General features: G+C 58.1%; 1 protein-coding gene and 1 long non-coding RNA gene across 3 annotated transcripts; one reads left to right on the forward strand and one right to left on the reverse strand.

Moving 5' to 3' along the window:
* Positions 1-4,048: 4,048 nt before the first annotated feature.
* LOC142819641 (uncharacterized) lies at positions 4,049-5,584 on the reverse strand. The gene is made up of 3 exons (XR_012897504.1): positions 5,412-5,584; positions 5,068-5,286; positions 4,049-4,455 (listed from the first exon to the last, which is right to left on the reverse strand). It is a non-coding gene; the product is annotated as an uncharacterized LOC142819641 (long non-coding RNA).
* An 812-nt stretch (positions 5,585-6,396) lies between these two features.
* ENO3 (enolase 3) lies at positions 6,397-11,466 on the forward strand. 2 transcript variants are annotated; one of them, XM_006114645.4, is made up of 12 exons: positions 6,397-6,545; positions 7,287-7,373; positions 7,565-7,660; positions 8,301-8,359; positions 8,727-8,796; positions 8,959-9,092; positions 9,204-9,426; positions 9,838-10,035; positions 10,247-10,448; positions 10,703-10,811; positions 10,889-10,947; positions 11,226-11,466. In XM_006114645.4, exons 2-12 carry the CDS (start codon positions 7,289-7,291, stop codon positions 11,293-11,295), a joined length of 1,305 nt encoding a protein of 434 aa, XP_006114707.1. In that variant the 5' UTR covers positions 6,397-6,545; positions 7,287-7,288; the 3' UTR covers positions 11,296-11,466. The 2 variants fall into 2 exon arrangements, with proteins under 2 accessions (XP_006114707.1, XP_006114708.1); XM_006114646.4 differs by having other exon boundaries at positions 6,446-6,586.
* Positions 11,467-11,506: the final 40 nt, after the last annotated feature.

The following is an 11,506-nucleotide window of genomic DNA, read 5'->3' on the forward strand; positions in this document are numbered from 1 at the left end:
CCCCACGGACCCTGGCTCCATGCTGCGCTGCTGCTTCAAAATGTACAAGACTCTTGTACATTTCAAAGCTGGCACCCGCATGCATCCCAGGGTCAGTGGGACTTCCTGCTGGCCAGGCTGCAGGCGGAGTTCCGCATTCCTCCTTTGAAATGTACAAGAGCCCCAGCGGGACTGCAGAAATGCCTATCGACTAGACGAGTAGTAAATTAACCATTACTTAACATCCTTAGGCACTAGCTGGTCTGGGCCCATGGCCTGGGGCCGCGCCAGTGTCACGCCACGCCCATGTCCCAGACATTCCTTAAGAACATCAGAACGGCCAGACTGGGTCAGACCAATGGTCCATCCAGCCCAGTGTCCTGTCAGCCCACAGTGGCCAATGCCAGGTGCCCCAGAGGGAGGGAACACAACAGGAAATCCTCATGCGATCCCTCCCTGTCACCCACCTCCAGAGAAACAGCCTAGGGACACCATTCCTACCCATCCTGGCTAATAGCCATTGATGGACCTAACCTCCATGAATTTATCTGGGTCTTTTTTGAACCCTGTTAAAGTCCTAGCCTTCATCACATCCTCTGGCAAGGAGTTCCACAGGTTGGCTGTGGGCTGAGTGAAGAAAAACTTCCTTTTGTTTGTTTTAAACTTGCTGCCTATAAATTTCATTTGGTGACCCCTAGTTCTTATATTGTGGGAATAAGTAAATAACTTTTCCTTATTCACTTTTTCCACACCAGTCATGATTTTATAGCCTCTACCACATCCCCCTTAGTCTCCTCTTTTCTAAGCTGAAAAGTCCCAGTCTCTTTAATCTCACATCATATGGCACCTGTTCCAAACCTCTAATCATTTTTGTTGCCCTTTTCTGAATCTTTTCCAATGCCAATAGATCTTTTTTTTTCTTCCCCCCACCTCAGTGGGGATGATGTGGTGATTGTTCCCGGGGCCTGTCCCACACTCGGATTGAGTACGGGTATTCTGGGGCTGGCTCCCCACCTTCCCCAGCTTGCCTGGCCTGGCCTGGGGGTCCCCTCCCCTTGGCACAGCCCAGTCAACTGCATCCTCCCTCGGGCAGGTGGTGCCTCCTCCAGGTGGGCTCCCACCCTGGGCTCCCACCCAGCAGGGACTCGGAGGCTCCGCCTGGCTGCCATTTCCTTCATCCCCCAGCCCTGTGTCACCATCTGTCCCTTTTGGCCCCAGTAATTGCGTTTCAGGTCCCTCTAGTCCCCTGGGGGGGGCAGCCAGCCCCAGCGTTCAGGGCCACCCTGGGCTGGGCTTCTCAGAGTCCCACCTTCGAGGGGTCTCTGGGTGACTCCACCTCTGAGCCCCCGATGTGGGTCTCCCCCACCCTGCTCCGATCTGCTGGCGCAAGCCCATTGGCCAGTGTCCCCGCACTGCGCAGATCTTTGGGCTGCCAGTCGGCCGGCCACACCCCTAGGGCTGGAGGGCAAATCCCCTACAGCTGCTCCACCCCCACCAGGTGACACATCCTCTGCGGAGTGGCCCCCAGCACCCTTCCCCCACTTACCCCCTTGGCCACCTCTCCCCCAACCCCAGCTCATGCAGCAGGGTCCTGTCGCTCTCTGTCCACCAGCCTCCGCTCCCCTAGCACCAGCTCTTTCGCTTTCAGCTCCAGCCTGTCTCCGCAGCTCCTCTGGGGAGAACCCGGATCGGGGGCCATCCTGCTGACCCGGGAATCAGGTCTGATGGACTCCCGGCTGCCACCCTGTCTGCCCCCGTGGCTGCCCCCAGCTCCTCGGGCTGCATGGGAGCCCCACTGGGATCTGGAAGGCCATTCTCCACTAGCCGAGCCATCAGCTGCTCCTTAGTGAGCCTCCCACGGCTCAGCCCCCTCCCCCTGCACAGACATGCCAGGTCGCTCTGACAGAGCCGGGCACAGGCCATTTCCCCCCTGGTTCCTTCAACACCCTCGTTTGTCACTGGCAGCCGCTCGCTGCAAAGCACCCGCAGCCAGCGGCCTACAGGTAGGGTTGCCAGATGGTTTCAACAAAAATACTGGACACCAAATAGTTGACATTCCATCACAATCTACGTCACATCGTAAGGAAATACCGGACACTTCTATTTTCTCAATTTGTTTCCCGAACAGAAAGCTCAAGTACTGGACTGACCGGTTCAAAACCGGAGACCTGGCAATGCTACCTACAGGGTGCACCACACACCAGCCTCTGCTGCCACCTCGGCACAGCTCACAGGTGGTGCCCACGCTTGGCCCATCGGTCCCCAGGAGAAACCCCCGACAATGCGACAGCCCCTTCTCGGGGGGCCACTCTCTCCTGTGGGGTCTGCCCCTCTCTGAGCTCCCAGAGCTCCCAGAGCTCCTGGCTCTGCCCTGGGGCCCCAGGGCCTCCACTCGCAGGGGGGCCAGTGCAGCCCTGTTCTCAGACCGGAGCGACTCTCCGCCAGCAGCACACAGGAGGGTTCATTGAGCACTGAACCCAGCACAGGAACTCTCAGGCCTGCAGGCCTGGCCCCCCTCAGCCCAGCACGTCTGAGTCTCCCCTGCAGCCAGGTGGGCTCTGCCTGCTCCCCCTGCCCAGACCAGCAGCCCCCTCCTCCCAGCCCAGCCCCCAAATCCCTCCCCAGCAGCCCCTCCCCGGCCTCTGTCTTCTTCCCAGGTAACCGGAGTCACTTAGGACCCCCTTTTTTTCTGTCTCTCCTCTTCTCCGTCCTTTGTCCCCCCAGTTGGGACCTGCTGGGCAAGACTCCGGGATCCTCTCCCATTGGCCTCCCACTGGCCAGATCCAGCCGTGCCATCCCGGCTGGGTCTCCCGGTTCCCAGTCGCTGCGGTCCCCAGTTCTGTGCTGGTCCCAAGAATAACAAACTCCCTCCTTCTCCCCTTGTTAATCCAGTAACAGCCAGGGACACTGAGTGCACCCCTGCAGGTAACTCCTTCGGACCCCCAGGAATCCCCACTTTGTCACACCCATTCTCTGCCTCCCAAGGCTATGTCTACACTACACTGTTCTTCCAGAGAAAGCTACACAACTTGAGGTTTGCAATTTGTGTAGCTTTTTCCACTTCTTTTTTCAGAAGAGGCTTTGCCGACATTTGGCCCGTCTACACTGGACCAAATGTTGGAAAAAAAACTTTTTTCAGAACATCCCTTCTGCCTCGTAACATGAGATTTACAGGGAAGCTGAAAAAGCACCTCTGCTCTTCCAAAAAAATTTCAGAAGCGCAGACATGTTCCCTGAACTCTATAGTGTGGACATAGGCTGTGCCAGTCAGCCCCTGCCCTGGGGCCAGGTGGGAGCTGGTGTCCCCTAGAGGGGACAGGCCCCTGCCCCACTCCAATTGATCTTGGACCCTCTTGGCCCTTCTGCCTTGTTGCCCCCTTCTGGGAGGTGTGGCCAGGTGCTGGGGCAGGAAGGGGAATCTCCAGGGGCTGTTACAGATGTTGGGGGAGGCGGAAATGCCCAGCTCCTGCCTAACACCAGCTCCCTATGTTGCAGGTTCGAGATCCAAGAAGGAGGGGACTGTGCGTATCTGATTGACGCGAGTGGGGCCAGCAGCTTGCAGTGCACCGGTGAGAGGCACTGGGGTCTGTAGCAAACCCAGCACATTTACAAAGGCAAAAGAAGCTGCCGTGGAAGGGAGCTCATCACAGTATCGTCCAAATAAGCTGTGGGAAAGCCAGCCTGGGGCATTCTTCGACTCTCGTCCTGGCGGAACGTCTCTTTATGAAGAGACAAGCTGGACACATTTCGTCCCCCACTCCTGGCACATATTTTTGCTGCCAGTGAAACTGCTCCATTCATCTGAAGAAGTGGGTTGTGCCCATGAAAGTTCAGGATACTTTTAAGAGCAGGTGGGATAGACAATTACTGGGGATAGATGGTGCTGGGTCCTGCCGTGAGGGCAGGGGACTGGACTCGATGACTCTCGAGGTCCCTTCCAGTTCTAGTGTTCTAGGAGTCTATGATTCTGTTATCCCCCATCCCCCAGAGCCTCTCTCCCATGATTAATGGATGCATCTTGCTGAGCAATAGGGGCTCTAGCCCAGGGGTGGCCAACCAGTTAGAGACTAAGAGCCAAAATAGTTGTGGATAGTAGTGCAAAGAGCCACATATTATATATTTATTTTTATATATCTATATATAGAGATATAGACATATAGATATATATAGTACACAAAATATAGTGATAAAAATAACATTACAGGACATTTCAGACAAGAGCACAATTTGAAGTGCCTGTTTCACTTCAGCCTGTTGATTTCTGGTCTGGTTTCCTCATTTTTTTTACTTATGAAGATTATGGCTTTTTTATAGTTCTAAAAATTCAGCTGTCTCAGACTGCAAATATGAGCGGTTCAAAAATATGGGAGAGACTCATATCTCAGAATAATTGCTTCAGCATAGCAAACAATAGCCTTTGCATTTTCTTTAAAGAAATACAGTGTAAACCAGGCACATGCTGATTCTTGTTTTGCCCTGGAAATGAAATATGACATCTGTGTTGGCTGCCTTATTCTGCATCCACAAAGACTTTGAGTTAAAGGTGCTTCAGCTCCCCCCACCCCGGCTCTAACCCAATGCACCCACCCCTCCCCCAGAGTCAGGCACCCCCAGCCCCTCGCTTTAACCCAATTCCCCTCCCCTCCCCCAGAGTCAGGCACCCCCAGCCCTTCGCTTTAACCCAATTCCCCTTCCCTCCCCCAGAGTCAGGCACCCCCAGCCCTTTGCTTTAACCCAATTCCCCTCCCCTCCCCCAGAGTCAGGCACCCCCAGCCCCTCGCTTTAACCCAATTCCCCTCCCCTCCCCCAGAGTCAGGCACCCCCAGCCCCTCTCTTTAACCCAATTCCCCTCCCCTCCCCCAGAGTCAGGCACCCCCAGCCCCTCGCTTTAACCCAATTCCCCTCCCCTCCCCCAGAGTCAGGCACCCCCAGCCCCTCTCTTTAACCCAATTCCCCTCCCCTCCCCCAGAGCCAAGTCCCCCTAACCCCCCACTCTAACCCTATCCTCCTCCCTTCCCCCAGAGCCAGGCACTCCCAGCCCCCCGCTCTAACCCAATGCCCTCCTCTTCCCCCAGAGCTTGGTCTCACCGGAGCCACCACCACGTGCTTCCCCTTCCAGGCGCTGGGACGTATGCGCAGAGCGAGCGGCCATGAGCAGTCTGGGTGCGTGGCTCCGAATGCCAGTCGCGCTGTAACCCTAAGAGCTGCATGTCTCTGCGCAAAGAGCCGCGGGTTGGCCACCCCTGCTCTAGCCTATCAGGAAACAGGTGACCTTCCTGGCATGGCCACTTGGTAACGCTCCTGTTCCTGCAGGTACAAAACATATGAACTCCCGTGTGCTTCAGGCCAGTGCTGGAGACTGGCTACAGCGACCCCCCAGCCCTCCCTAGCCAGACAGTAAACCCAGGCCCCTGCTCTAACCCTCCAAGCACCTCAGTCTGATGCCGTCAGGTTCAGGTGCTCGGTGAATGGCTACGACCCACCCCCATCTCACGCCGAACCCCAGCGCCCCAGGCTGAGGATCCCCCAGTGCCGGGAACCCCCCATCGCCTCAGGCCCGTGCTCTATGTAAGGAGAGCAGCTCAGGTTGCCTTGTCCTTTGCCCAAGGCTTGGAATGGGCTCCCTGCACCTCTGACCTTTAGCGAACTAGCCAGGGGCTAAATATAGGGCAAGGGAGCATCTGTGAGGGACCCCAGCTGCCTGGAGAGGCCAGCAAGGTGGGTGGGGATCCCCCAGGCCCTATGGGAGGGAGCAACAGGGACAGCGCCCCCTGGGGGGTCAGCTCCCCAGAGTGCAAGGTATCAGCTGCTCCTTCCAGCTTATGAATGGGATAGTGTGAGTCATGGAGCTGGGACAGGCCCGTCCCATTCCCCATCCCCCTGAGCCAGCCAGTCCATCCTGGGGCCAGGTGAAAGCTGGCACCCCCTAGAGGGGCCAGGCTGTGGGGCTCTGGGCGCTGCCCCAGAGCAAGCTGTGCAGGGCAGACATGCTGCACACACATGGGCCTTGGCCAGCCTGGGAAAGCAGCTGTGTGGAGTGTCCACACCAGGTTCGATGCTGCCCCCAGCCACTCTCCCGAGGACACCTGCTCACATCCTCCGGACCCCCCGGGCCTCACAGTGAGGCCATGGGGATGCAGGGCTAATAACCTGCCAGCCATGGTAGGAAGAGGGCCCTCAAATGCCCCAGTGCCTGATTCTAGCCCAGCTCTCAGGAGCAGGAGGATGAGTGGGAGGCTGATAGGATTAAGCAGGGGCTGGGAGTCAGGACTCCTGGGTTCTCTCCCCAATCCTGGGAGGGGAGTGAGTGTGGGTGGGAGGGTTACAGCTGGGCGGTGGGGGCCTGTGTGTGAGATTTCTCATGAGGCCACATACTTGTGCATGTGCCAATGGCTTGTCTCAGAGCTGGCCTGTGTCGCACAGGCAGGACACTTACAGACTGTCCCTAACTGGCCTCTAGTGGGCGGGGGATGCCCGGGTATAAAAAGGTGGAGGCAGCCACAGCCTGGGCACTGTCAGCTGCCCACCCCCCTGACAGCCACCGGCCAGAGACGAGACCCAACCAAGTAAGGTTCCCTCTTGTCTATTCTGTACATCAGAGGAGCAGGTATGGGGCACTGGCTGGGCGTGAGGGGCACCGGAAGGGTGGGGGGGAGCCCAGGGCTGGGCTGCCAGGGCCCGAGGGTCGGGAGTGAGGGGCACCCGTAGGGCTGGGGGTCTGAGAGCCCAGGGCTGGGCTGCCAGGGCCCGAGGGTCGGGAGTGAGGGGTACCGGCAGGGTCAGAGGGAGCCCAGGGCTGGGCTGGCAGGGCCCGAGGGTCAGGAGCGAGGGGTACCGGCAGGGTCGGGGGGAGCCCAGGGCTGGGCTGGCAGGGCCTGAGGGTCAGGAGTGAGGGGCGCTGGGGGGCTGGGACCCCAGAGCCTGTCTGTTCTGGGCTCCAGCTACAGGCTGCCTGGTCTCAATGAGGGGATGGGGTGACCTCTCTCTCAAGCTGCCAGCCCTCAGGAACTGCGTGACTCTATTTTTAACCCTGGCAGCTGCCCAGGATGTGTGTGTGGGGTGGGTGGGAGAGCAAATTTTAAAGGGTTCAGACATGCTTTGGACAGGATGAGGATCCAGGGTTTGTGAGACTGCTGGTTTCTCTCCCTGGCTCTGAGAGGGGGGGGGGCTGGTGGGTCAGAGCAGTGGGCTGGGAGCCAGGACTCCTGGGTTCTCTACTTGGCTCTGAAAGAGGGTGGCTGCGCATGTGGGGAACAATTCCTGGGTCTGTATTGTTTGAAGCCTCCTCTTTTTCCTTGTCCTTTCAGCCATGTCCATCCAGAAGATCTATGCCCGAGAGATCCTGGACTCCCGTGGGAATCCCACGGTCGAGGTGGATCTGCACACAGCCAAGGGTGCGTGGGGGCCAGGGCTGGGTTGTGTGGTGGGGGTGGATGCATGGGGAGAGTCTGATGGGGCCAGGGTGGTTTATCCCAATGCTGGGATATGGGGGGATCCTGAAGCCAGATGGGGAAGCTGATGGGAATGAGGCTGTCCTGGGCTAGGTGGGGAACCCTATAGTAATTACTCCCCTTGTTTCCCCCAGGTCGTTTCCGAGCCGCCGTCCCCAGCGGCGCCTCCACTGGCATCTATGAGGCGCTGGAGCTGAGGGATGGAGACAAGTCCAGGTACCTGGGCAAAGGTAAGGGGCTGGCAAGTGGGGACACTGATGCTAACTGGGGAGGGGGAGACTTATTCCTCCATCCAGCCAAAGCCAGGGCAGGGTCAGCTCAAGGTGCCATCGCTTGCTGGATAAATGTCCAGAGGTGATAAAAGCCTCAAACCCATGTTTTTGGTAGGGTTGGCTGAGAGATTCCTTGGCTGGTTGATTGGTAGGAGTGGCTGACTGGCCGAGATGTTCAGTGGCTGGTTGGTTGCTAGGATCGGCTGGTTGGCCAAGACACTGACTGGCTGCGTGGTAGGGGTGCTGCTTGGCCGAGAGGTTCATTGGATGGTTGGGTGGCAGGGTTGGCTGATTGGTTTACTGGCGATGTTGAATGGCTGGTAGGGTTGACTGTTTCGTTCATTAGTTGACTGATTGAATTGGTTGATTGGTTTATTAGCTAGTTAAAGGTCCTGGATGGTGCATTCTTGGGTAGTTTGTTCATTAGAATTTAGTTAATTTTAAAAAATGTCCATCTCCTAAAATGAACTCCAAAGATGTCATGGCTTGTCCAAATGAAAATGGCCCAGGCAGCTGGCGGACAGGTGGGGAGCTCAGGGGCAGCTAGTGGGGAACAAGACACCCGCTGGGTACAAAATCTTTGTCCTTCTCCCCACAGGGGTGCTGAAGGCTGTTGAGCACATCAACAAAACCATTGCTCCAGCTCTCGTTGAGAAGGTAACAGCGCCCACTCGTGCCTGTTGGGGTGTTTATGAGGGGCGGGGCAGTACATGGGCATGGAGCAGTGCCTGGCTACAAGGGGAGGGCAGCACCGAAAGGTACCTGGCGGTGGATGGTGCCCAGCTGGTTTGGGGATACCTGGCTATGGCAGGAGGTTGGGAAGCGCAAGCCCAGCTATTAGGGACACCCAGGGGGAGATTAGCTGGGGGAGGGGAGAGATGAGTTGTGGGGGTCCCTGAGTGCAATCGTGTAGCTATGTATATGTGGGTACCTGGAAGAAAGGGTCAGTGTGAAGAGTCTTGGATGTGGGGGGCAGCTCCCCATGGTGCCTATGTGACCCCCTCCCCCATTTCATCCCCCTCAGAAACTCAGCGTTGTGGAGCAGGAGAAAATTGACAAAATCATGATCGACCTGGATGGGACGGAGAACAAATGTGAGCACGAGGCATTGCCATCGACCCTCTGCCAGTGCCCAATGCCCACTTGGGTCCCTCTCCTCCAGTCCCCTAAGCAAACCCATCCCCGCCCCTTCCCTCCGCAGCTCTCCCTGGTACCTGACTGTGGGAAGGGGCTAATCCTGTCTCTCTCCCCCACAGCCAAGTTTGGGGCCAATGCCATCCTGGGAGTGTCACTGGCGGTGTGCAAGGCTGGGGCTGCAGAAAAGGGAGTGCCCCTCTACCGACACATCGCCGACCTGGCTGGTAACGCAGAGCTCATCCTGCCTGTCCCGGTGAGAGCCCCAAACACCAGCTTCCTCTGGGAGGATAGTGGGACTCGTGGGTTAGAGCAGGGGAGTGGACAGCCAGGACGCATGGGTTATAACCTGTCCTTTCCCCGGCAGGCATTCAACGTCATCAACGGGGGCTCGCACGCAGGGAACAAGCTGGCAATGCAGGAGTTCATGATCCTGCCGGTGGGAGCAGCCACTTTCAAGGAGGCCATGCGTATCGGGGCGGAGGTCTATCACAACCTCAAGGCCGTCATCAAGGGCAAGTACGGCAAGGATGCCACCAACGTGGGAGACGAGGGCGGCTTCGCCCCCAACATCTTGGAGAACAATGAAGGTACCAGATGCCTGGGTTCTCTCCCTGCTCTTGGGAGGGGAGTGGGGGCTGGGAGTCAGGACTCCTGGGTTTTCTCTCACCCCATTCTTTGGCTGCAGATTGACAGGAAGGGGGTAGCAGCTACTTATAGATCTGGGGTTGAGTTTCAAGACTCTCTGAGGCTGGGTTATAGACTCAGCCCAACTCCCTCAGCAAATGTCGCAGCCATAATTAGTGCAGCTGCTGGTAACTGGAGCTGTGGGGAGCATGGACCAGGAAAGGTCACAGCATGCTAGGGTCTGCTGCTCTGGGGCAGGGGGGGGCTAGTTACACAGGGACCCCTCATCTTGCACTGAGATGCAGCCACTTCTGGGGTGGGGCAACACACCTGTGTCTGTAGACTTCACTAGCTGTGTGTTCTCCTGACCCCAGCACTGGAGCTGTTGAAGTCGGCCATTGAGAAGGCCGGCTACCCTGACAAGGTGGTGATCGGCATGGACGTTGCCGCCTCCGAGTTCTACCGCAGCGGGAAATATGACCTGGACTTCAAATCCCCTGACGACCCCGGGCGCTACATTAGCGGAGAGAAGCTGGGAGAGCTCTACCAGAGCTTCATTAAGAACTACCCTGGTAAGGGGCCTGTCCTCTCTAGGAGGCACTTCCACCTGGCCCCAGGGCAGGGACTGGCTGGCTCAGGGGCGCAGAGACCTGTCCTCTCTAGGGGGCACCGGCTCCTACCTGGCCTCTGGGCAGGTACTGGATGGCTCAAGGGGGCAGGAAACGGGGAGGAACCTGTACACTCCAGGGGGTGCTGTATCTCACCCTGCCCCCCCCCCTCCAGTGGTCTCCATCGAGGATCCCTTCGACCAGGATGACTGGGAGACCTGGCAGAAGTTCCTGACTCAGGTGCCCATCCAGATTGTGGGCGACGACCTGACTGTGACCAACCCCAAACGCATTCAGAAAGCCGTGGAGCTGAAAGCCTGCAACTGCCTCCTGCTAAAAGTCAACCAGATTGGCTCCGTCACCGAGTCCATCCAGGCGTGAGCAGGCCTGGGGGTGGAGGCTCTGGGGGAGTGTGGTCGGGAGCCAAGAAGCCTGGGTTCTCTCCTTGGCTGTGGGAGTGGAGCGGGGGCATTGGGAGCCTGGACTCTGGGGTTCTCTCTCTGTGCGTAGCCAATAGCACGGCGCTCGGTGAGCTGCTGGACAGTCGCACTGGGGGACAGAAGGTTAGATCTGGATCCCCCCAGAGCTGGACTTACCTCTTTGCCTCCCCCCTGCCCCCATTCTCTTCCAGGTGCAAGCTGGCCCAGAGCAATGGCTGGGGCGTGATGGTGAGTCACCGCTCCGGGGAGACCGAAGACACCTTCATTGCAGACCTGGTGGTGGGGCTGTGCACTGGGCAGGTGAGCCACGGGGGCTACACTCCCCTTCCTTCCAGGTAACAGGCAGCCCCTAACCTCCATTCTGCCTGTCTCCCCAGATCAAGACTGGAGCTCCCTGCCGATCAGAGCGACTGGCAAAATACAACCAGCTGATGAGGTAATGGGCTTGGCTTGTCCCCTTTAGGGGGCACTCGCTCCCACCCAGCCCCAGGGTGGGAAATGCCTGGCTTGGGGGGGGGGCAGGGAATGGGGCAGCTGGGGTACCAGCTCAGCTTCCAGCCCCAGGGCAGGGATTGGTTGGGTCAGGTGGGAGCAAATGGAGCGGGGTAGCCATGCCATGCATGCTCCCAACATTGGGCAGCTGGCTCTCAGGCTGGGCATAGGGTATCCCCCTCTCATGGTCCCAACAGCTCACCCTGGCATGTCTCCCCCCAGGATCGAGGAGGCCCTGGGTGACAAAGCTCATTTTGCTGGGCGCAAGTTCAGGAATCCTCGTGCCAAGTGAGCTCTGACCATTCACTCCAGCGTTGGCACAGCCCAGGCCCATGGCTGGAGGGACCCTCTGCACCAGGATCCATCTAGGGCAGAACAAAGTCACTCGCGAGCGATGGTACCTCTGGGCCCAGCACTATCCACCCCCAGCGCTGAGCTCCAAATAAAGGCACCTGGACACAGAGACTGTGTGGTTCTTATCTGGGGGCAGGACTCCGGGGCTC

This window comes from Pelodiscus sinensis, chromosome 24 (assembly GCF_049634645.1).
Source record: "Pelodiscus sinensis isolate JC-2024 chromosome 24, ASM4963464v1, whole genome shotgun sequence".
Lineage (NCBI taxonomy): Eukaryota > Metazoa > Chordata > Testudines > Trionychidae > Pelodiscus > Pelodiscus sinensis.